The 26,653-nt window shown below is 41.1% G+C and overlaps 1 protein-coding gene across 1 annotated transcript in view; it reads right to left on the bottom strand.

The window, feature by feature from the left end:
* Positions 1–26,653, bottom strand: part of arhgap22b (Rho GTPase activating protein 22b) — a 43,479-nt gene that overhangs the window by 13,936 nt on the left and 2,890 nt on the right. The window contains exons 2-4 of the mRNA XM_079334493.1: positions 21,506–21,705; positions 16,463–16,550; positions 2,180–2,308 (exon numbers count right to left, since the gene is read on the bottom strand). Coding sequence (XP_079190619.1) covers positions 2,180–2,308; positions 16,463–16,550; positions 21,506–21,705 — 417 coding nt within the window. The remainder of the gene's footprint in view (positions 1–2,179; positions 2,309–16,462; positions 16,551–21,505; positions 21,706–26,653) is intronic.

A 26,653-nucleotide genomic window follows, 5' to 3' on the forward strand; every position in this document is an offset into this window, starting at 1 on the left:
ACATACATACACGTGTATATACATATACACACATACACCGCATACACTGTGTATGTGTATACACTGTGTATATATATGCATATAAACGCATGCATACATACACATATATGCGCACAGTATATAGTGTATACATGTATATATATTTACGTACTGTGTATATGCATATAAATGTATGTATACATGCATGAAACATGATCACTTTAAAAAAAGTGATCACTTAAAAAACCAAATACACACACACACATAACGAAGTCTTTGAATTAGTACTGCCATCTGGAAATGACGCAGTTGCACTCGCTGCACTATATGCTCATGAGTGGATGAATGTCACGGTACCTGATGATTGGCTGCAGCAGTCGCAGTTGGAGGAAAGCTCGCTGTAATCATAGTAATTCACCGAGCAGGAGCTACACAGCAGTAGAGAGCGTTTCTCATAAATCCCAAACCCACATCTCATCAAGTTTTTCCATTCAGGTTCAGGCATTTGTCTCCACTGGTAGATTATTCCAACATTGACTTAACTTCTTCTGCACAGCGTCAAACACGCTCCGGTTTGAAGGTGAGGGAGGAGTGCAGACTGTGTCGGCTGCTGACGGGGGTCAGTCTGTTGTGACCGCTCTGCTGTTAACGACTCAACGTCTATAAATTAGCGACAGATCTATTCTGGACCGAGAACCAAGAGACAGACACCCTGTAGCCGTGAATCTGAGAGGGAGGCTGAAAAAGGGCACAGCCAATGACATAAGAGAGTGGCTGAAAGATTATCACTATGAAGAAAGCTACAGTAGCCTACATATTGCAGACTTTTTCAAAAAAGTAGTTGCTATTTAGTCACTACTTTATACATGACAGTTGTCTTCTTTGAATTGTCTGTAATTTTGTTATTGTATGATGTACATACAATTGCTGAATAAATTACAATACTCTCTCACACACACACACACACACACACATCAATTAATTATGGTGTGAAATAACACCATAATTCATTAAAGCAGCATTAACACGATTATGGCCACCAGGGGGCAGAAACGACTCTGACAGACAGACATGCTCTGGTTAGATGTAGCAGTAAGTCTTGAGCCTTGACCTTTTAGGTTTAAAAAAAATATATTAATTTATTTTGAGAAAACCCAAAGTCTTAGCTTTGTGACTTTAGAAGTAACACAAAATGTGAAAAAGTTGATATGCTTCCCTATACTATTTGAAAAACAAGGGATGTATTTTTCTAGGCAACCTTATCCGTGTCCATTTCAATCCCATGAGGATTGGCTCTCCTCTCTCTAACAATGTCTACTAATTAATTAAGCATTACATGGCTAATATAACCTGAATATAAAAAAGAATAAGGATTAAATTTATCTATCAAACCAAATAATTTAATTTACAATAACGAGTAGCAGGCATTGCAACCCTTGTCCCCAATTTCAACTTTAACCTGACTGATTGAAAAAAATGAAACATCAGATGAGACTAAATGTGTGACATATATATATATGTCTGTGTAAGCCGACACCATGCTGTTCAGCTGCTCCTTATGTCCCAGTTCACACCCAGACAGGCCTGCTTATATTTCTGGCCTCCTGTCAAGTACACTAGTTAGACATCCAGACCAGAGAGTACGGGGTGAGAATTAACAACGTGCCTGCTCTGCATGAAGAGCTTATGAAGGAATCATGGCAGAGTTTATAGGCTAAACTAAGGGCTGATATTCATCACGGTAAGAAACTAAAGAGAAGCAACCTAAAATATTACTTTTGATGTTTAGGTCAACTGGAAATGTTAACAACCGACTCTGATCACATTTCCTGACAGGTAAAGAAGTTATACACCAGAGTGAGAATTAATGCCAGGCTAATGAAATGAGACACAGTGGGGGTAGATGATGCTTGTCATGACTTAACCTAAGTTTGAAACTCCATGCAGCATAACGTAGACACAAAACTGAATGAACTGTAATATTATCAGATATTTGCAGCAGTTTGGGCAGTGCTTGAAGGGAATTTACTTATATGTGAAGTTAAGGCAGGCCTATAACAGCCCTAACTTTGCATTAGAACAGCAGTGAGTTTTAATTGTCGCTCTTCCTTCGAGGTTGAAATAGGAATGTAAAAAGTTTTTTTTTAAAGTGATCATGTTTCCTGTGTTTCAAAGGCTGCTTAAAGGTTTGGCTGTATACCTCCTCCAAACGGCGCCCAGATGACCCGCCGTATGGCCTTGACCCAGTCATCCATGTCTGTCTGGGAATTTGCCATGAGAAGGAAGGATTCATGGCTGATAGGTGCTCGGTCCTTGTCTCCTGTTCCACCTACAGTAAAGGGACAAACAAGAAGGATGAAGGTAAGACCATCTGAGGAGAGATAAACTATAGAGTAAGCGTCACTTTCAGGTCCATACATTGACTTCCTTTCTTGTTCTTCATCATCTAGGATTATGGAAGATAATCTAAATTTGTGCAATAACTGGACTGTGCAAAACTGAATTCATAATCTTGTCTTTAAGTGATATTTGTTACAGCAGTAAGTACTCCCTTTGTTTGAGGCTGTGGCTTTAGAGGGATGCCTTTGCCAGAACATTTAAAGGTAAGACATTCAAGAATTTGGGTTAATGTCACAGCATTAATCCTATTTTGTGTTCTTTTTTATAAAAAAAACCCCCCCACAAAGAACAAAACAAACATTTTGAAGCAGTTCAGCATTTCTTGGTGCTACATGGCATTTATGGTATAGAATATATGTGACTATATGAATGTGAATATATTCATTCACAAAAAATATGCAATCATTATCATTCTGTTTTGACTTCAGTTTGACATTTTGCCTGTATGTCTATGACATTGTTCAGTTCATTCCTTCACCCAGCGTTCCCAGCGTTCCCAATATTTAAAAATATTGAATTTGCTACGAGATATATTAGATACCTTTGTCCTGTCACCAAGGAACAGTGTATGGGACACCAAGAAAAGGGTTTGTTATATGCACATTATGAATACAAAAACAGCAGAGAGATGAAAATATGCCCGCGCTTTCTTGAATGGCGCATTAAGTGTGGAAGCGTATCTTCTTTTCTCAGAGTGACACCAAGCCAACTTCCCAATAATCCCAAAACCACACCATGTTTCTCCCCCATATCATGTGTACATGTGTAACTTCTCTGTTTTTCACACTCTGCATTTTTTCGACAATTCTCATCTTTCAAAGTCTTGTTGGTATCAAGTGATATCTGCAAACCATTTGATATTGAACAAGCTTCCCTCTAGATTCTCTGATGCTTTTTCCCACATTCAATGTAATCTCTCTCCACTCATTGTCTTTAACGGTTTTATTATTTTGAGATTGTTGCAACAGTCCCCTGTGTGTTGTTTAAATAACATGAATCACACGGAGGCTTTATGAGTTACTTGAGGCAACTTGAAATACAGAGTTAAAAGGTCACCAGCTGTTCTGTGTTTCTAAATGTACTGCCGACACAGTGACTGTGATTTTTAAGCAGGTTGCTACTTTGCTGTCAATAATGTGGTTTTAAAAGTGTAATAGCTATATTATAACTAATAAAAAAGTAATATATATATTATAAAATTATTAACTCACATCAGTTATTTAAAAAAAAAAAGAAGGAACATTTGACACTGAGGCAAAAGAAGGTGTCATGAAGGTAACTCTCCACTAGAGGGGACAGTTATTCCATTAAGCATGCTTCTTATGTGGACTTTATTCTAGTTATCATGGCATCAGTTCTCATTTCATTCAGCAACATTTGGACTATAATGCATTCTGAAAGATGTTTAGTGTGCATCACAGTGATTGACATTTTACTACAGAAGAAAAATATACATGCAACATTAACAACATTGTAAATGCCTATTTTGATCTTTGACTGCCGCACATCTGATTATTGTTCTCCAGGAAATGTGTCATCTGTTTCCCGTTTGTCTGAGCCATTAGTGTTGGAGGGTGTGCTGCCACAGTCACAGTCATTGTTGTCACAGTCATTAAGCTGTGAGAAGGGAACCCAAATATAAACAGTGGAGCCATAAAGTTAAGGGCCATTGTCACCCAGCTTTGCAAACTCACACTACCGTGATGAACAACACACTGAGGGCTGTCTTCAGCTGTGCTCCAGGGTCTTATAGAACGAGTGAGTGGAGGATTTAGCATTATCTGATATTTGAAGTTGGGAATGTTCAGTGTCTGCATGAAAAATAATGGTTAATATAATGATAATACATGAGTGCTTCTATTTGCCCTCAGCGAAAGAGGCCAATTAAAGTCTGTGGGAAATACAGACAGGAGGCTGAGACATCAAGGAGCCACGCCACATCCAATGCTTCCTCTTCAATGAATCATGGCCTGATAACAGACGCGCACACACACACACACACACACACACACACACACACACACACACACACACACACACACACACACACACACACACACGGAGGCACTTGATATCAATCCCAACTTAGCCGACAGACACCGAAACTATTGGAACATCCAAGCCTGGGTGGATGCAGAGTACAAAGATCCCTCTGGGAGCCAATTACGATAACACTGACTACAGGCTTTACAAAGACACTTTTAACTGACTTTTTCTCTTCCATACTCTGTGATGAATTTCGATTTCCACTTTGCAATCACCAGACAGTGTTTGACATTTGAGCCTGAAGGTAAGATGAATGTTTACTGCGTCTGTGCAGAAAGATAATGCTATTTGCGTGCCTGACATTTCAGAGCTCAAGTTTTAATTCTGCACTCACAAGCAGACATTATCAGTCCTTTAATGTCACACTACTCTCAGATGCTGCAGAAGTGAAGTGAGATGAGGACAGGGAAGAAAGGGTAACTCAAAATAATCCATAGAGCCTTTTCTGATGTTATAATGCAAGCTTGGTAAACTGTCAACAAGAAAGAAATAAACTACCTGTTTAGCATGAGACGAGGGTCAGGTGGTGTAATTCATATATGCTCTTCAGTTGGCCACAGTTTTCTAGGCAACAGTTTTCTTAGTCAGTAATCTCCAACTAATCTAAAAGTTGTGATCAGCTGTTTTAAATAATTTTATGTTCAGAGAAGAGGGTAATTATGAAGCGCTGATCGCCTGGTGGTTATGTTGGTGAAGATGCCATATTCCTCGATGCAATGGGTTTAAATCAGACCTCAGCCCAAACACTTCCTGTCTCTCTTCAGTTGTCCTATATAAAAAATGCAAAAAGGCCCACAAATTAACAAAAGAAAAACAAGAGGTTAATTGTGTTGGCAAATCAATTAGGCAATTGCAACCTCATATGGCAGATATAAAATATATCCGATGTATATGTCTCGTTGAGTCCTGACAATGACTGCGAAGCACGAGTCCTACTCGCTGTTGTTGTGGAAGCCGTGTTCACGTCATGCTCACATGGACTGACGCCCACCTCCTCCCCTTCTGTATAAAATCAGTTTCAGTCAAGAACTAGAGAAAATAAAACTAACATACTCACTGCACATTTGGATGATGTAAGCGTTTTTAGATCATGGACATTAAGTGTAAATTAACATGCAATGTGAAGCTTCGAGCTAACTAAAGCGTGCTAACATTAGCCTGCTAACACAACAATGCAGGACACTACGCTTGCAGCTCGAGATAAGTACAAAATTGTACAAAGTGCGAGCAGAAGGGGACTTCAGATTTGTTGCTGGGGAGGAACAGAGGCCTTAAAATAGCGGAGCTGTTGATCTACTGGATCAAAAACTCAAACAGTTGGCAACACTAACTAATTTAGAGTTTACAAATGGCTATTGTTAGCGACCCACACAGTCAGTCATCAGACTTGAGAAGATGCTAAATTAGCAGGGAACAGCTAACTTAGCATGGTTTAGCAAAAAAAAACATGTGACATAAAATGTTATTGGCAAGCTTTGATGTGGCTATCTGCTTCACCCTGTATCTGGTCCTTATGATAAAATAAACTACACGTTGTTATTTCATCAAACTGTTTATTTTCCATCTCCACTTTATCTACCAGGCAACAGTTTAAACACTGTTGCTTTGGTGTTCTTATTTTCCCTTAGACCATGCTATTAATAATTTTACCGATGCATGTATATACAACCTCTGTGCTGTACATCAATAGTATTATTTATGAAACAAGCAGAGCGAGTTAGCAAACAAGTGAATACGTAAGAACCTGAATGTTCAGGAAATGGGATATTTGAAGACAACAATAGCTATTAGACATCTAAGGTTTCATTTGGCTAATTAGACCCCTTTCACAGAATCACACATCATTGTGCCATATTTGTTGTCATTACAGTCTGGATGAGATTAGTTTTAAGAAAACTGATGGAAACAAGATTAGGAGACTAAGCGAACACAGTTTTAAAAATGAAAGAAAACAGTTTTAACACATGAACCTTAATTGCAGCTTTCGTTTGTAAAACATCGACAGGAAGCTTTGAATCAGTGGAAGAGTCGATCGTCTCTGAAATTGGAAAGTTTTAGGTGTTTGATTCCCCCAGCTCCTGCAGCCACATGTCAAATTGTCCTTGAAGAAACCAGTTGCAGGCGTGTGTGGGTGAAAGGAATGTTACTGTTGGGTAGCAGCCTCTGCCATCAGTAACATGTAATGTAAAAGTAATTTAATGTGACAGAAGACCAGAAAAACACAAAATAAGTCATTTGTCATATTACACAAAATGTCAATGATGACAATGACAAATGCATATCATAGCTGCCTGTCAAAGGAAGGAAGGAGTGACCATAGAGGTAGCCTATACTAAACCATAAATACACTCTTTATACCACTTAGCCAACAAGCTCCGACCACAACTACTTGAGCTCACCACTGCGCCTGTCATACTTCATTAACTGTGCGCAATTTAAGTGTACATTTGCTCACAAGGACAGGAAGACTTTCCTGATGTAGAAGTGATATTACATTAAATTAGTAGTCAGAAATGATTCAACAAGATATACACAACTTTTCTTCATTGTGGACAGCAGTTCATCCAGTTTCACATTCAAGCGTTCTACTACTGTAAAGCACATCCAAAAACCTTTCAAAGCAAACCTTTGAACAGAAAGTCGCTCGGCTGTCCAACTGTGTCTTTCCTGAGCCGTTGGGGAAAAAATCCTTTAACAGCAGATTTAGTTGAAATTGCAATAATCTCCAAAGATGGCAAATCTTGCAGGAAATTTTTTTTCCTACTTTGGCAGACAGTATCTTTATGCAAAAAGCCATGAATAACAGTTTGTTCTTAACATAACGTATATGAGTTATCTTTGTCTAAAGCCCACACAAGCGCTGCGCTACACTCATCTCAAATCTCTATCATCTGTTTCCTGTTACCTTGGAGATGTTGCTTCTTCAGTCTGTCCGGCTTGCAGCACACTGGCCCCATGTCTGAGTGAGCGGTGCAGCCTGGAGCTGGGACTGGCTCTGGCCTAAAGCTGCAGCATGAAGCGCCTTCTCAGTTACCACTAAGTCCACTTGGAAGCAGATCAGTGAGCAGGTATCTCCAATTGCTAGAAACTGCCAGTGAAGCATGCTCGATGCCAGCACAAACAAAACCTGTCGAACTATAGTCCCACTCGTTGCCCTTCACTCATTTACTCTGGCCATTCATTCACTCTTTTCTTCCTGGTTCTTTCATTCAGCAGTGTGGGCAGCAGGTCTGTTTCCCTCAGCCCCCCTGGGGAGAAGCAAATCCCTGAGGAGGAGTATAACAAGACTCCCTCTCTCTTTCTGTGTCCTTCCCTCTCTCTTTCTGAGTGTCTGTGTGTGTGTGTGTGTGTGTGTGTGTGTGTGTGCAGTAGCAGGGTGATGGGCTGTCCTCTAGTCTTTGCCAAACAAACGTAATGCATACACAGAGAGGGAAAACAGACAATGCCAATCAATGTCTGTGAGATACCAGCAGTACAGACTTTAGATTCTTCCATATGTCAGATACGTTTCATGATCATGCTGAACAGTTTGAAGGTCACGTCATTCTCTGCCAAGTCTTCCTACATCTGACTGCTTTACTCACTGCAGTTTCTACCCGTCACCAGCGAGTAAGAACCTTTTATTTTGATTAGGTAGATCCTGCGATTGCTAAAGTGACTGACTCTTTGTCTGTTTTCCTGAAAATGTTACCTCGAGTTACAAGCTCCTATGAGGTCTGCTTAAAAAAATATAATCTTTTCATTTAAGACTTTTACTGAGAAACACTTCTCTTCAAAAAAACATGGATTGTGCACACTTAAAACACACACATATGGTCAAGTGATCTTGAATGATGAAGATATGAACAGGCACTTTACACAAACACCAGCAGAAGATACACATCTTGTTTGGGGCACTTCTTGTTTGCTTTTAAATTCATAGGATTGTGTGGCAGTCCTGCTTTCTCTGTTTGATAGACAAATAATCACATGACAGTTAAAAGACTTACTGTACTTAGCCCAGATGATAAAATAAAAAAAGCTCAGTAATCTTGCATAATTAAACCATATTGATATATTTAAAGCATTTATTATTAAATGATGCATTTCTTCATACTGTAAATCAAACATGTTAAGATTTACATATGTGATGTTTGCTTTGGTGTAACACCTTCATCCTCGATGTATACAAAACACAGAGGACGTAATTCTCAGAATTTGTTGTATTTAGGCTACAGTAGTATATACAGTAGGTGACACTGCTCATGTTTAGAGCGAAGGATTGGTCGCCTCTCAGTGTGTTGGTAAAGCACGACTGTCAGAATATATTAAAAAATACTACTGTACAAAAAAATCTTCTGAAGTCATTCAGTTGATCAACAACAACTTACACTGCTATACTCTCACAATGAAACACATGAAGCTAACCTGTGTGCTTTTAGCTGTGTTTTGTACAAAAACAGTAAGACGGAGGAATTTTTTAACCTGGGACTGTCGAGAGAAAAAAAAGACACTTTCCTAACTCATGAATTCATATTAATAACACTATACTCTCTTCACACAAACATGTTTTTGCCCGTTTCCAATCTTCATGCTAAGCTAAGCTTTAGTGTGCTAAATATTGATGGTACAGACTTAAACGTGATATCAATCTTATCACCTAAAGCTTGATTTATACTTCTGTGTGGAATGCCAAAGCATATGCTGTATTGGCGTATCCCTGTAAACACACCTGACATTCACCTATTTCTAAAATGTGACTATTCAGCCAATCAAAGCCGGCTGAAAGTCCTGTGATTGAATAGTATCGTATTTCCTGCTTTTACAACATTTTTGGTGCGGCCATCTGACTCAACTAATCAGCTGCCAGAGATTCCACCTCTTCTGATGTCTCCTTTTTTTCTTCTTTGCAATAAATGCAGAATGAACATGCTTAATACTGTACTCATCAGCTCCAACTCCAGCGTAAAATGTCCAGGACACTCTTGAAAAACAGATTTTTAATCTCGATGAGTTTCTCTTCCAGGTTAAATAAAGTATAAAAAAATATGCATTGTTTCAGTGGCCATGGTTACGTGTACACTAACAAGTAGAGAATGTGGCATACATTAGTATTGCAGCTTCACAGGAACACCAATCGCACAATGTAGTGCTCACGACCATGTTGTGGTTTTACCCTGTCCTTAAACAGAATAACCTCTTGTCTCTTGCCAAATGTTTTTCAATCCATGAAAACCTCGATGTATATTAGATCCAATATACCGTACCTAATGACCAATGTAGTTTTGTTAATGAGACAGAATCTAAAGAGTAATGGTCGCACTAACTCGATGGACCCTTGAGCTCTAATGTGGTCGTTCTGTCTCTGTTCATGCATGTCCTGACTAACTGTGTGCTCCCTAAACAGTTAGTCCACTACAGTATAACAAATGAGCAGAAGTTGTCATGTTTGCACAGGCACAAGTGTGTTCTGTGTGTGTGTGTGTGTGTGTGTGTGTTTGTGTTATTTTCGAGATGGCCGAATGGCTTCACACTACCACAGCAGAGGGCTTATATCCTTGACTCAGTCATTAAATACAAAGAATTAAAAGAAAAATATTCAGTTATTTGCACATTGCCTTCATGCCTACAGGGTTTAAGACAAGCTTGAATCAGCCTGAGGCACATGACTGGAGAATCGGCTTTGTTTGCGTGCACTGTTGGCTCTGTCTGCAGTAAATACAGATAAAAACCATGGTGGGAGTCCAATTCTTTAATTGCAATCATGCTAGACTGCTTCTTTTATTTTACTCAAATGCCAGGAGGAAATTACAAGGAGACGCTGCCTCAGTTTGGTGTCGCTTTTGAATGAAAAAAACCCCCAAAACTGACTGCTTGGTTAAACTGGATGTGTTTGAAGGATTAATTGACATAATAAGATTTCTCCACCAACTCTGAGCCTGGGATTGTGTGATTTTAAATAAAATCTTTGTTAAATATTGCAAATCTTCTGTCCCTGAAATCATCAAATCCCCTTTAAAAAAGAATGCCACTGATTCTGATGATACCATGAGTCAACTTTAATCGGCTTCTGTTAACATAAGCTATGTGTGTTTATCCACAGTAAGGATATAGACATGTACTCTAGACAATTACTTCACCTCTTTTAACCGTGTGTGGGTTTTGGAGGTTTGGCATCCTGCAGCTTTTATCCATCTTGTATCCATTACTCTTTTGCAACAGGGCCAGGTGCTCCATACCTTCACAAGAAACATGATGGATTCACCCTCTGGCACAGACACACGCATCACACTGTCTAACAAATAACACACTATGAGTCAATGACATGAGGTGAACAGCAAAGGCTCTTTGTCTTCTCTGAAGGACAAGGCCACTGTGTCCATGGACAAAGCAAAACTGAAGTAAAAGAAACCCAGTCTTTTCATTTCTGACCTTAGATTTAGCTCACTTTCACATGAAGTTTGGAGGACACATTGAGGGGTGAAGTTGTTACTTGTTGCATTTACATTGATTTGCTTTATTATTGCATTTTGTGAAGCGCACCACAGCCTGCCAAATTATCGTAGCCCCTCGTCACTAGTTGTCACTGTAGCTCTGTTTAGTGGCTGCTGCTATCCGGCCAAATGCTGTGCTATGATCCTGAAGTAAACAGCAGGACAGTGGAAAAATAGCATCCTGTAGCACGGCGTAGTTGACATTATTTTGATTCATAAAATGGAGGTAAACCGAAGCAGGTATGTGGACGTTAAAGTAAAGTAAGTAAAGTAAAGTAAAATTTATTTATATAGCACTTTTCGCAGGCAGGGGCCACAAAGTGCTTCACAAACAGGGTTTAAAACATCACAAGCAACAAACAGACAGTACAGAGACCATAGCAGCCCTAAAAGAGACCAACCAAAAGCCTGGACAAATAAAAACGTCCCCAGTTGACTCTTGAAAGTGTCGGAGTCACATTGAACGAGCATCCAATAGGCCGACGTGGATTGACGTCTCGGAGGTAGTGTCCGTGTTGCGGAGCGGGACTGGACGAAGGCACATCCAGCAGTCACGTGAGCTCCAGCTGGTCCACGCTAGAAAAGCCGGCATAAACACGGAAATAGGCGATGGCGATGAAAACCCCTGACCATGGCTCCAGCACTGTGAAGGGTCCAGGACAGTTGTTGAAGTGCGGGCAGGCGGCAGCGAGGACACGCTGGCGCACACGTCGAGGAGAGGAATCCGGCGCAGGAACCGACGGAGCCCCCGGCAGCCGCAGCACGCCCTCGCTTCACTTGGATACCGGACCGAGAGCCCCTTTTTCTGGATCTCCTGCGGGTCCTACCCGGCACCCGATACAGCACCAAGTAGTCAGGTGAGACGGGATCGATTTCAAACGGAGGCAGAAATGCCTGTTTGTAACGGTCCCAGGTATGAAACATGTCCTCCAATGACTCTTTGATACGAAATAAAGAGTCCCGATCATAGGTTAGTAAAGCCAGGACACTTCCATTTGTCATCTGGGCTGCAAAGATCACATATAGTGAAACAATAATCATCAATAATCTACAAAACAGAGAGCGAACCGTGGCAATGCCAGTCACAGGCGCCAGTACGGTTTGGTCTCCCAAAACCTTGCTGTTTTAACCTGCTGTTGTTGGCAATGCTAATGTTAGCCATGCTCGTCAAAGTTATTTGACAGTTTATTCTAAAGTTTCCAGCCAAATTTAACCCACAATGCACTTCTTTTTGCTTCATCTCCCTTGTTTGGCTCAGATCGCCTTTGCACTTTGCTTCTTGGAATCAATCAGAGTTCGGCTCTTTGGTCCGCACCAGAGTTCGCGAGAGCATGCACATCACCTCATATCAAAAAGACTATCCAACAAGTCCATTTTGAAAAGAATTATCTCAAGGGTTTATCAATATTTATCAGTTTATCAGTTTGATTAATAGTGCATCTTATATACTGTATGTTATGCTCCTGCCTTGACATAAAGTACTGTAGATGAAGCACAGTTTCACCAAACTGTTTTCTGCTTTTGCTCTGAAATTTTAAATACTTTGAGCCCTTAAGCCTTTCATTTGGCAAGAAATGAGTACTTAAAAGGATTGTCAAAAAGAAATGGTGTGCTAAGGACAAATGACAGCCATGTAAGATAGTTGTGACTTAAGATGAGTGGAAAGTTCAAATACTCTTAAGACCCAGTGTTCTCTTTTGACAAAGAATGGCTGAGATGTCATTAAGTATCTTACAGGAAAGACTCATTATTGTCTTTTCTTTAAGGACTGGAAGAAGCACAGAAGAGTGAAAGCATGTGTTTGAAAGAGCATCTGTGTTTATTGAGTTTATTCTTAATGAGTGTTTTGCTCAAGCTGGCTGAGCTTTCTCATGTTTCTCCTCCAAACAGTTTACACATCAGGTGATTGGTGTTTTTTTTTTTCTCAGTACAGTTCAATAAAGATCTGCTATACCAAGGACAAAATCAGCAGATATAACTGTTTTAAGAAACGGGAGGAATCCCGAGCCTGTTTAAAATGACTTGTAACTCAATGCAAAGTGAATTCGTACAATATATCAGGAGAGGATAAAGTTGTTATTGCTCTATACTGGGGTCCAACAAATAAAATGTTTAATTTCAATTACTGGCAGCATTACAGAAGTTTTTAATCAACTGTTTGAAATCCAAGTATTTCACATTTAAAAACAAAAACAGTTTGTCTTTTATTTAGAATTGTCGTATTGCATTCAGAATAACTCACTTACTTCAACCCTGCTTTTATTTTTAAATAAAGTAAAGAACTTCTGGTAGATTAAAGGTAACATTAACTAAACCATGGAAAAATAACTTAATTTACTTTAAAAAAAATTAAATAAAAACCACTAAAGAGGACAGTTAAAATGTAAAATGTTTGTTGTATAAGGTGGATATTACTTTGAATTCGTCAACTTAGGTGTCTAGGATTTCTTTTTTTGGGGATGGGGGATTTTGAGAGAGAGACAGGAAATGTTCGAGGAGAGAGTAAGGGATGACTTGCAGTTGCAGCAAAGGGTCAAGGTCAGATTTGACTTTTATCTCCATAAATCGGGCACTCGTCATAACCACTAGGCTATCAGCACACCATTGATAAGGTTTTTTGTTTTTTTTAAATGGGAAACGCATTCAAAGAAGCAGCACTGTCTTTATCTCTCGACAATGTGACTACAGGGAGACACTGCGGAGGCTTCTCCATGGTGCGCCGAACGATCGTTTTTAAAGGTTGGAGGAGAAGCACAGAAACGTGTGTTTCTCCCCCTGGGAGTTAACAAATCTATTATGGTGTGTAAACAGAAGACATACAGCATCGGAACAAAAAAAGAACCTTGATCAACTTAGAACATACTGGAAGATAAATCAGACTCTTACTGTTGAAGTTCACAAGGAAACATCATCCCTTACAATGTTATATAAAGCTCTAATGTCTTCATCAGGTCTTTCTTTACTTCCTCTGCATTCTCCTCTTCCCTCTCCTTCATGTCCCTCAGGGCCAGCAGGCCTGTGCATAGAAACTGACCGAGGTTCTCACCCTTCTGCTATGTTGACCGGCCATAAACAAAACACACAGAGACTCACAAGCCTGTGGGCCATTCTAAACACAAGGAAGGAGCTCTGAGCAAACACTCCCAGAGAGACGGATTAATTTGTCAAGCTGGAGGGATTTACTGAACCACCACTGACTTGCAGTTTTGATTGTACTACTTGATTGTTTGTGACCATATACTGAAGAAAAGATGGATGAAGTGACAGCTCCCCGAAACTGAAGCCCGCCTCCGCCATGTAAACAGATGAAACATGTGTCATACTCTTAAAAAAATTATACACATCAAATGCATTTGACACGAGTACTGCAGCTCCACCATCCGATCTCTATTGTGCAGACTCCGCCGGGAAATGATGTCACCACCTGAACAAGATGTCAGGTATTACGGCTTCAGTTTTGCAAAAGATCCAAAAGAGGTGGAGACGATTCATCCATCTGCAGCCAATGATTGTGACGTTTGTCATCAAGACATTAAACCACCTTACATCTTCCACTTAGAGAGACTTTTCTCCCAATAAGCCTCCACGCTTCAACACTTAAAAAAAACATCACATGTGCACACATAGAAACACAGTACAAGCAGTAAAAAGAGTGTGTGAGGTCAGAGTGTTCAGCCTGAGGCAATCCCTCAGTAACACATGAAGCATGACCTGCTCACTAACAGTCCTGAGATCTACAGGCTCACAGCAGCTTGACATGATGGAGAGACCATTTAGTTTTCTGTTTGCTTCATGGTACTTCTTTGATGGAGCTCAAAATGCAATCCTGGCTCCTGACATGTGTCTCGCTCTGAGGTCACATCGTTTGAGAGAGGGACCGCTGAAGCAGCTAATCCTGGGCTACTAGCTCCCCCTGCTGTCTGAAAACAGAATAGCAACCAGGAAATGACAAGACTGTCTGTTGAGCACAGATCTATGGACAGGAGACATTTATTATAATTATAATAAATATTAGAGTGAGCTGCTCAACGTTAACCTCTATAATTAGCATACTTAGTTGTTGCTATTTTCATACTGACGTTGTAGCTTTGAATCTGTCTCGTTCAATGTTGTTGTGGCTCTGTCCTTCTACTGCATCTCCCCCATCCCGCTTTCCAAGCCCGTCAAGTTCTGCAGATGGCTGTTCATCATAAGTCTGGTATCTGCCTCATAAAGGAAGTATTTTCTTCAAACTCCTCTCCATCATTGACAACATTCACCGCCCTCTGCACAGCACTTTAACCAATCAGAGGACAGAGTGTTCAGTGGCAGACTGATGTCTCAGTGCTGCTCCACAGACAGTGTGGTCTGCAACTCCCTATCCCGTTTTGTCAGGCGCAGCTCATCAGGACTCCGGTTCTGCTCGAGGTTTCTTCCCCTTCCAGGAAGTTTTTTTTTTTTTGCCACTGTGACTTTGCTAAATGTTGTTTACTGCTCATGATGGACGGTCTTTTCTAGATAATATAACAAAGAGCAAGGTCTAACTCCTAGGACTCCCTATGTGCTCGGAATAACACAAGTAGCTGGCGGGGGCTAAATGAATAAGAAGCGGCAACAACCTGAACACAAATCACACAGCCATAACGTGCACGCTGAAAAAGTCGGATAGAAATCAAAATTTGATAAACTCAGGTTTTGGTGCAACCAAAATGAAATGTAACTGCAGGACGCCTTCAACCAGCAAGAAGAGATGTGGACAGTTTAACCGCACGTTACACACTCTGATGTTGATGAGTACCGTGAGCATATATAGGCTTTTAAATCGAGGCCCATAAACAGCTCACACTCCTTTTGTTGAACACAAGCAGAGAAGCTCTGAGCGACTGACCGTTCTCTTGATTCTGCTTCTGCTTGAGATTTCGGCCTCTTTTTTTCTTGCCTCTGTAACTTAAATGTTGCTCAGTGCCGAGCTCATGATGGATTAATGTTGGGTCTTTGTCGATAATATAACAGAGTAAGGTGTTTGACCTGCTTTTTGTAAAATGTCTTGAGATAACATTTGTTATGAATTGATCAGTGTAGTGATATGCAAACATCACTTCTGAACTTCTCTACATATAACAATACAATCCATGTGATGTGCTTGTTTAAACGTAGTATAAACCTTTGTGAAGTGTTTGGTAGGCACCATTAGGCATTGTAATGTTTTCTACAATGACTATTAGTTACTAAACCTTTTCAGAATACATTTGATCAAACTCTGAATTAATTTAACAGACTTATTCTTCAATATCGATAAAAACACAGATATAAAAGTTTTCAAGTTGTGCAAGATAATCCAAGCAGACGAGAAAAGTGTTGAGATGAAACAGAAAAGCAGACTTTTTGCTTTGGGGAGCATTAAAACCATTGTTAGTCCACGGCAATATAAAACATGAACAACTGAAATTCATGTGGTTTTAAAAGTGTTTTTGGAGAAGTTCAGGATGATATATGTGGAGAAATAAAATGAAGTTTGCACAAAAATGAAGACATTTTTTGGAATTCAATAGAACAAATTCAATTCAATAGTTAAAAAGTTTTACCTGGTACAATCTCAAAAAGGTGTCTTCCTGGTTCATCTGGGTTAGCTGTGAGCTCGTTGACCTGGCATCCCTGCAGAGGTATACAGCCCTGAAACACACAGAGAGAGAGAGAGCATGCAATATTCAGTATTAGAGTGACGGCAATGAAGATGACTCGTTATCTTTTCACTGAAGCATCAGGGATAAGAAAAAGATTCATTTCCTGAACCATGGTTGGTTTTTCATGGTTTGTATTGAATATCTTTGAGGAAATGACTTCTTTTCTCTGGTATTATTAAAGATTTTTGGTAATTTATTTTTCTGCATTTATTCTTGTCAATGTGTTGCTTAAAGCTTCTCTGCCATCTGAGGATTTAATTCGGTTAAATGTTATAGGCTCTGATGTAGAGAGCCATGGGATGACGGTGCATAGTCCTAGAATAAAGGGATGATTGAGGTACAGTGATTAATCAATCAATTAATACCCTGGTGCAGACCTGCAGTTGAATCAGCAGCAAACTATCACAATGTGAATCACATCGCAATATTCAACATTCCACTCTGATCTCCTCTTCGACTCCTTTCAGCCCCCGTCTCATCTTATCCCCTCATCCATGCCTATTAAAGCCTCTTTTAAAATTTTAAGCAGCTCCTCCTGTGATTGAACAGGGACCTGCACAGATTATCAGAATACATTATCTAGATCAATACCCATTTAGAGCCGGGTCCAAAGTAAGCTGTGAAGACATGCCAGCGTCTGCAGGTCGGCCCCCGTTAATCTGCACGCTGGCACCCTCCATCAAACGGGGGTGTGGGGGGGGGAGAGTCTGCCAAATCACTTCAACCAGAGGGCCAGGCTGTTGCCAACATTAGTCGCCATGGCAACAAATGGAAGGGGTGGGAGCTGTAGATGGATGGAGCACAAGGGCAGGGCAGTAACCCAGGGGGTGGGATGGGGATGGGGGTGGGGGGGACTCCCAGGGGTCCTATGTGCTCGGAATAACACGAGTAGCTGGCGGGGGCTGAATGAAAAAGAAGCGGCAACACGTAACCTGAGAACACAAATCACACAGCCATAAAGCGCACGCTGAAAAAGTAGGACAGACATCAACATTTGATGAAGAGCGGACGTTTTGTTGCAATCAAAATGAAATGAAACTGCACTGCATTGCGTGCAGGATCGCTTTAACCAACGAAACCAGATGTGGACACGCCCAGTTTAACCCGGCTTACTCATAAATGCCAATCTTCATCCAGGACCTGGAGCGCCAGCTTGGACCCTAAAGACTCACTCTTACTTCTGTCTCCAACCGGCCAACTCCTTCACCTGTGCCAAAGCCCACACATGATACCCTCTGGTATTGATTAGTACCGTGTGCAAAGACCTTAAATTGAGACCCATAATCACCTCACACTCCTTTTGTTAAACACAATCAGTGAAGCTCTGACCGAGCCTCTCGCCAGCTGCTCGCCTACATACAAATCTGTTCTGATGCTGGATCCCAGTCAAAAGAGCAGAAGTGAACCACTGACACAACCAGACTAATGCACTGAGGCATCATTAAAAATGTAGGCAAAGTCACACACACAGTAGTCAAACAACAAGTCAGGGGCAGAGTTGAAAATCTGATTCGAATTTGCTTTAAAGACCCATTATAGATTAAATACAATAAATTGCTTTACATACAAAACTGTACAAACCAATACTGTCTTTGACTACTGACCAATCATAGAGTGTAAAGGGATCGCTCTTAATGGAAAACTCAATGGTAGAGGTTTGAACCCCTGGCTCCTGCAGTCTCATGTTGAAGGGTCTTTGGGGTGAGACACTGAACCCTGAAGAGCTCCCGCTAACACGTTAGCATCCTGCATGTGAGTATTGTTCTGTTGATTGGGCCCTTTGCATAGCAACCTCTGCCATTGGTGCGTGACGTCATGTGATTGTAACATGTTGCATAAAAGGTAAAAGCACTTGTAGAGTTAAGAACATACAAAAAGTGCACTTTTTTTTTTTTTGTTGTTGAAATAATTAAACCCTGAGGGAAAATCTGTTTTACACTCTGTTATTGGGAGACGTGCTTCGTAGATTCAAATCCCACACATGCTCAAACAGGAGCTGTGGACATGCATTGATGGAGAGTGAGGCTGCTACCATCAGTTTCATGTAGCTCTCCTCCCTGCAGGTTCTTGTCAGCTTCGTTTGATCAATGCGAACGCTTTGAAGGGGATTCACAAAAGCGTTACCCTATTTCTCTTTAAATTCTAATACATAGAAATATGCATTGGTTCTGAAACTGATTTGGCATTGGAAGCACTGACAACCCCCCCCCCCCCCCCCCAGTCCCCCACCAGTGGGAATCCATTGTCCAAAAACCGAAGTCCATTTGTTCAGAGTGGATAAACCTCATATGATGAAAGGAAAAAAAAAACCTTCATAGATCATTCTTCTGTATTGCCTTTCCTTCAACCAATTATCACATCTTTCCATCTTGATGGGATTTGCCTACACACCTCCTCCCTCCTGTGGAACCCCCACCTCCCGCGGCGAGCCTCGAATTTCCGATCGATTAGAAGATGAGAGGGAGAAACAAAAAACGGATTGACACTTTCTCACACATCCAACTGGGGTGTGCGTGTGTGTGTGTGTGTGTGTGTGTATTGTGTGCTTCAGCTGTGTGTGTGTGTGCTTCAGCCATGTGTGTGACTTGAATCTTTAGGGAGTTGCAAATCAATGCTGACTGGATGGGTATTGGCAAAGTCTGATTAAAGAGAGTCTGTCAAAGCCTTCAGTCAGCTCACAGAACGGGGGGAGCAAAAAATGAACACGTCATTCTGTGTGTGTGTGTGTGTGTGTGTGTGTGCGCGCGCGTGTGTGTGCGTGTGTGTACGTGCCTACTGACAGACTGCTGCTGTCTGTATTCAATGAACAGCAGTCGTGCAGAGTGAAGACTGAAGAAATCAATAAAAGTGTCAAGATTTCAGCCAGGAATGTAAAGTGATGATTATTGTGCTTGAAAGGTTGTGTGTATTTACGAGTGTGTGCGTGTGTGTGTGTGTGTGTGTGTGTGTGTGTGTGTGTGTGAGGCCTACCCCTGCTGTCTTTTGTTGTTGGATTACATCATCGCCTCATGTTAGGACTTTGTAATCCTGTCAGCTGCAATGACAAACTAATGCACGGTTGTTCATGTGACAGTGGCTGTGTGTGCGTGTGCGTGTGTTCGAGGTCATTTCAGGCCAGCAGCCGTTTCCCGTGTGATCCTAACGGGGAGATGTGAGTCAGCACCTGGCCACTGAAGAATTCCCCCTCAGAGATGTGCTGTGATTGATTAAAGGTTTAACTCTGTAAATGTGTTTTATAACTGTGCTCTAATGGAGGAGGAAACCAGGCTTCACATGCTCTTTGTACTAATGCATTAAAAATATGAATGACTGCAGTGTTCTTTACAACATTTCTTCATGTTCTTAATAATAAGCAGTATTATCAAGCATAACCAGTTAATAGAGAACTGTGGACGGAGGATGTAACCTTGAAAAAGCACAAGAGTGAATTATGAGATATACTCATAATTATTATTTCATAGTATTTTTATACTGAAAAGTTCAACATATCTCCTGAATGAAATCAGGAAATGATTTTTCAATATGATCAGACATTAAGGAAACATACTATGTTGAAGTGAACTCTTGGACCGATGGTCCAACTAGGACAGACGGCTGACAATCTCCTTGGTGTTATCCAGGTAAACTGCAAACCCACAGGTGTTGCAGCTGGTTCAGTTATAACTGATTTTCCTCGACCTAAAGAAGCCCTGGCATTTTCATCTCAGCAAGCATCATAGATGACCCTCTCAAGTGAAACAATTTAGCAACAGTCCACAGATGCCATGGCAGCATTAAAGACAAAAACACACTCCACATGCGAACAGTTTTCAAACAACGGACTGAGGACCATTGCAGAGTCAGATACTATTTGCACAAAATCCACTAACACTACTGTCCCTTGTCAGTCGACTTCAGTTACTTTTAGTCATTTTTGTGCAGCTCCCCCTAGTGTCGAAAACAATTTCATCTGTCTTTTTCACATAGAGTGAAGTGCTCAAGATGATATGAGACATGGATTAGTAAAAACGGTGGAGTTCCTTTTTAACCAGGATTATGAACTTACCACACAGAATAGACCTGTAATCAGGTTAAGTGCTATCTGATAGGGAATGAACAGGGATATCTCTTTAACTCGTACTCGGATTGCCTGATCTGATATCGATGATACTAACACGAAGACAGCGTTCCATTTCCACAGGTCTGTGTGCGCACATAACTTTGTATCTGTGTCCAACACCCAACATGCTCACAGGAAGAATAAGGTAAATGATGAACAGACTTTATGTATTCTGTGCTTTTCCGGTCTTCAAACCATGTAATGCACTTTTACACTACATTTCAGATTCACACATTCACATACACACACGTTGGCTGGGATGTGAAGTGCCCATCAGTATTCACTCATCCCATCCATAAACATTCAAACACCACATGTGCTGCCAGGAGTCTTTCCAACGGACACTTTGACACTTTGACATGTGGACTGCTGCTGAGACAGACTGCACCTGGTACTCCAGCGTGGTCTCCCATCCAAATACTAACAAGGCCCAACCATGGTTAGCTTAGCCTAAGCTAGCCGACGTCAGGAAGCTCAAGCGTTAGCTATTTGGTAACGAGTGCATGCGGTGCCAACAATTTCTGCTGTAATACTTGCAACCCCAGCAAAGACCCTTTATTTTTTGTTCCACAAAGCAGGCTTATGATCCCAGTCTCTTCCACACAGTGAAGCATGCAGTTCATTAATTAAACACTGGTATTGGATCAGTGCCTCCCCACAGTCTCACTCATTATACTGTGAAAAAGCAGTACTCCAGGGAGTAAAGCTGCACCGCGGGGCATGAAGATAAAACACTGTCATTTAATTGTGTAAATGAAATCACACACGCCTATAAGAATAGGGACTCAGCTCGGCTTGATTCTCCCCCTCTTGTCAGTGTATTAAACCCGTGGCTGAAGTTTCACCTGTGGTTTGGTTTCCTCTTCGTCTTTGTAGAAAAACAGCTGATCGGAGCGCAGCACAAACCAGCGGAGCTGCCAGTTCTTCATGATGCTTCGCTGCTTCTTCAGCCAGCCGGCCTTCAGAGCCCCCTCCTGCAGGCTGGGGGAGGCAGGCCGGCAGGAGCCCCGCGACACCTCACCCATCACCATGCTCTTGGACCTGGCTGTGAACACACAATCACACACACATATAAGACATTTTGAATGCATACACAAGCAGAGAAAAATTGGGCAGACAGTCCAGGTCTAAAGGGGTTGATTCTGCTTGATTTAAATCTACGGCTCGTGTTTTTATTCTCCTCCTAATAGAAGCCTGTGTTATCCCTCATTCTGTATGCTGTATGCACACACGTGCTCTGCCAGCCTCTTCAGCCATGAACACACACACAAGTCTGCCCCAGGCTGCTTGCCTCGGGATGAAGGGGGAGAAGGGGCGCACAGAGGCAGCAGGCACAAATAATAACAGAAAGCAGATAAAATAGAGACAGTGGAGGGGGAATAACACACACACACACACACACACACACTTAAAGCCCTCAGGTGACAGGGATCCCTGCTTCCATTTCAGAGCTCCTCTGGAAGGACTTATTGTGTGTCTCCAAACCAATAGAAAAGCAGAGGCTTTTGAGCTGGGATAATAGGACCACATGGGACTGTCTGACTCTCTGAGTGACTGGCTGGCCGACTGGATCCTTCTGAGTAAATGTGTGTAACCTGAGCTCAGTCAAGGACATGTTTTAAAGGGAGAGGACGGCGGCTTTATAGTTGCCCCGACCGTGTTACTCATATTGTCCTCATGACATCAGCTGTGGAAAAATAGATTTCATGGCGCACTGTGAATCTTTTTTGACAACATTTAATCAGAAGATTACACCAGCTGTCAGATAAAAGAACGATGCTGGGTGGAAGGTCAGTGTTGCATTTGATATCATGATGAACCAGGTGACGATATCGAGACTGAAAGAAAGCGCATGTCTTATCGGCATAGAAAAAAGAAGACACGCTGACAAAACTGAAGATTTCCTGTTTGTTTTTTTTTTTTTCACAAATACAAAAAGGCTTTATTCTGCTCAGGCCAACAGGGCATTGCAATCTGATGATCATATATAATTTATAGAAATCAATTGTGTTGACATCCTCCCTGCTGGTGTGTGCTTTGTGCCTCATGCGCTCAGAAATGATCAATGTTCTCATGGTGCAGAGGGGAAAGAAGGGAAGGGATGAATCGATGCTTATTCTTCTTTATTGTCTCATCTCTTTCTCCAGCATACACACAGTTTACAGGACATCTTTCTAATGCCACGTCAAAGCCTTTTAAAGCACGTTGATCCACTGAGATTTACGTTTTTTTTTACAGCTGATTACTTCTAAACATGTCGAGGATTAAGACATGTTTCCAAGACTGTCCGTCTAAATTCCAGGAAATATGTGTTTTTCTGTGAATCGTGAACATTCAAATACATCAAGCAAGACCTGTGAGCCCTTTGTTCCCATCGAACCTTTTAGGTCTAGAAACCATTGTAGTGTGTGTTTTTTTTGGCTGTGCTAAGATTTTTTCTCTTACACTTCAGATGTGCATGTTGTTGAGTACACAAACATGAAAATGGCAGTTTAATATAAAGAGGAATGTGAACAAGTTAGCAAACTGTTTAATGGTCAAATATATTGTACTTTAAAGCAGCTGTTTTGTTTTGCAGGGGGGTTCTATGGGTCAATTATTCACCACCTTTGAGCGCTGTTTTTGTGTGTCTCTGCTAACTACTGAGTGAAGCATAAGACTATCTGCTTTCTCAAAGCAGGACAGATACAGTAGTGCTGAACTTCAGTTTTTTTTTAAATGATAACATCTGCCTTCTTTGACTAAAAGATGATGGAAGTCTTAAGACTGAGCCAAAAAGTTAAAGTTGTAAATTGCCCATTTGGGGCTCAAAGGTGTTAAAATAATCAATCGAGCTGCAAAGTGGAAAATGTTGGTTCATCATTTTGAGCACCAACATTCACTGTATCACAAAGTTTAAAATATCAACATTTACAGCTTTAATATTACGTCTCTAGACTCAGACGTGTTACCCAGTAAAGTCATGACTTATATAAATGACATTAGGTAATTGTGTTAATAGAGCTGAACACTGTGCTGGGCTACCACAGAAAGGCATCTGCTCAACATGTGTTGGTAACATGGTGGAAATGTTGTGATGTGCTCCACATTTCTCAAGAAACAAAACAAAGGGGATGAAAAGATTTCTTTTTTAGCTCAAAGCGTCCAATGGAACAAAATGTTTTTTGTATTTGTCTCCTTCTAACTGTGTTCACCATGGTGACGGAAACACCACCATATTCTTCTGCATTATTCTCTTCCCCTTTTGCACTTGGCTTTTTTGTAAATGTTGTTTGCATTGCAGTCATTTTCAGCCTCAAACCCCCCCCCCCCCCCAACCCCACACACACACACACACACACACACACACCCCTAATTTCCCCTACTTTGACTCACTATTCTTCTCCTCCTTACTGCTGGTTCTGTTGAATCAAAGCTTATTCCTGAGAATACACATGCTTATCACACACACACACACACACACACTCGATCCTTGTTGTCACCGCTGGTACCTCATTAAGCAAGTTATTGTCCAGTAAATGAGTTTTCGGATTAGAGGCACATTTCCAGTTTTGATTATTTTTAATAAAATGTCTCTTTATTTTTGAAATCCATGTCATGATGTTGTTCTTCATAGATATTGCTTGATTCAAGTTGTGTTCCTGCCTATTATCCTGCATTTGTTATTAATTAAAGCAGTATTAAAGCTTTAATTACACTTTATCCCCTCTTGCTGCCAAAAAACTAAACTGACCAACTTAGCCATGACTAACCATTTGACTTATAATAAACAACTTGCAAAATAATGTGTCTGTATTAAAACACAGGATCTGTTTGTGTGTGGATTTGATTTGGGTCTTGGAGGTGTTCTGATTTCCAGTTGTAGTACAATCATCCCCCAGAGTCCATTTAGTGGGCATTGGCAGGAAAGCGGTCCTACAGGGAGCTAAAGGGGTAAAATGCTTCAGGCTTAATGCATTCCTGGAACCCTTCTGTAGTCATGCAATGTAGATTTAGATTTGATCAGTGTCTCCGAACAGCATGGAAGTGCAGCTAACAATCTGCTCTGAGACATCGTGTCTCGACAACAACTTCACTGTTAGCAAACAAAGGGAAACACACAGAAGAGGAAAGTCCTTAATCTCCACTGCTTACTACATGAGAAGCCCCAAACATCTTGATGCATAGTCGGAAAAATTGGCACACAAGAGGCTATAACATCATGAGAAAATAACCCAAGTGTTCCTGGATTGTTAAATCCTTGACTGTCATAATGCCAGTAAAAAGTGGCGTCCAGTGAAAGCGACACCTTCCATGTCCTGATCGACCCCTCTGTTGTTCCTCATCACAGCTCCCTCATGTTTTTCCATCTCTCGTCACTCTACCAGTGTTCATGTTGAAAGAGGCTCCACTGTTGAACACGTCAGCTGTCTGGATCCCGGACCGAGTGGAACATACACCGACCTATGATTCACGCCTGCGTCACAACAACGGATTTTTCAATGTGTGTGTGTGTGAGTGTGTGTTTGCCAAGCACAGCCACCCTCTGCGCCAGTTTGGACCCTCTGTTCAGAGTGATTCAGGCCTTCCTTGGCAGGGGTGGAGCTGCTCTGTGGTCACTTCTGCAACTATCAACTACATTGCTGAAAGGAGGCTGTTTCACTGTACATAATCACTGTAATTCATCAAAACAGGGAGCATAACTGCAGCTCCTTCATTGACTTCAGTTAGTACTTAGGGAAGGGCTGAGTCAAATAATAGGGTCTGTTTGATCTATGTGCAGATGTACACTATAGTACACTCCCCACATTTATCATAACATACTCCACTGATAATTTGTTTTTTCAACGACATGGATGAACAATTCTGGGATATGGAGCTGACTATCCAGGAATACCAAAAGGATTGGCTTCTTACTCAGTAATGAGCTCATGCATGATATCACAAATGGCTGTGTATTGATGAGGTGGTGGTGGGGGGGGGGGGGGGGGGGGGTCGAGAACAAAATCAGCAAAGAGAAGTTCCCCACAGGATATTTAAGAATCACTGCTTTTTGAATCAGCATTAACGCTGATCATGTGGTGATCCACATTAGTTAGTTAGAAGAGCTCTTTGATTATTAATGCAGATCACTATCTGACTTTAAAATACAATCTTCTTCTAAGTGTCAATTCAGTTTCCTGGTATCAGAAGTGTTTGACACAATTCTCCAAAACTTGTTAAGTGGATCAAAAACATCAACTTTAAGAAATATTGGGGCTGTTATATATGGGGGTAAATAAAATGGTCAGCATTACACAAGGATTCTAAACAAAGCCATACAAACTGATATAGTGTTGTTTTAGTCGATTTTCATGAAACAATAAGGTACGTAATGTCTATGTCTGTTCTTTTAAGGATTGAAATTCAAAAGGAAAAAAAATATATCAAAATGTCTCCTATAAAACAATCTCCATAAAAAGTCCAACTCATAATGTCAAGAATCAGAATGTAAATTCTGCTACAAAAGGGACAAATGCTTGTCTACAGGCCGACATTAAGCACAACTACTCGTGGTACAGCACAAACACACATACACACACACACACACACACACACACACACACACACACTGGGATGTCACTTAATGCAGTTTGGAGTTGTATTTATCATCAGCAGGAAATGGATGTATGCTCAACGTCGAGGCTCCCATCCATTAGCTTGGCAGGTCAGGTGCTCCACAATAACAAGACAATACTACACTGATAGCTAAATCACATACACACACATAGAAACACACGTCAAGTCACACACAAGTATGCACACAGGCGCGTTAGAGGAATTCAATTTCATTAATCTGGTTGTTGTGCAGTGATTTATGACTCGCAGAAAATGGCAGAGTTACAGGTGCATCAGAGCATAACTTCCAGTTAGCCTATCACTGTTGATTAATGTGTAAACCATTACGCTAGTGTGTGTGTGTGTGTGTGTGTGTGTGTGTGTGTGTGTGTGTGTGCATACATGTGTGTGAGTGG

Source organism: Symphodus melops (genome assembly GCF_947650265.1).
Source record: "Symphodus melops genome assembly, chromosome: 21".
NCBI classification, from domain to species: Eukaryota; Metazoa; Chordata; class Actinopteri; order Labriformes; family Labridae; genus Symphodus; species Symphodus melops.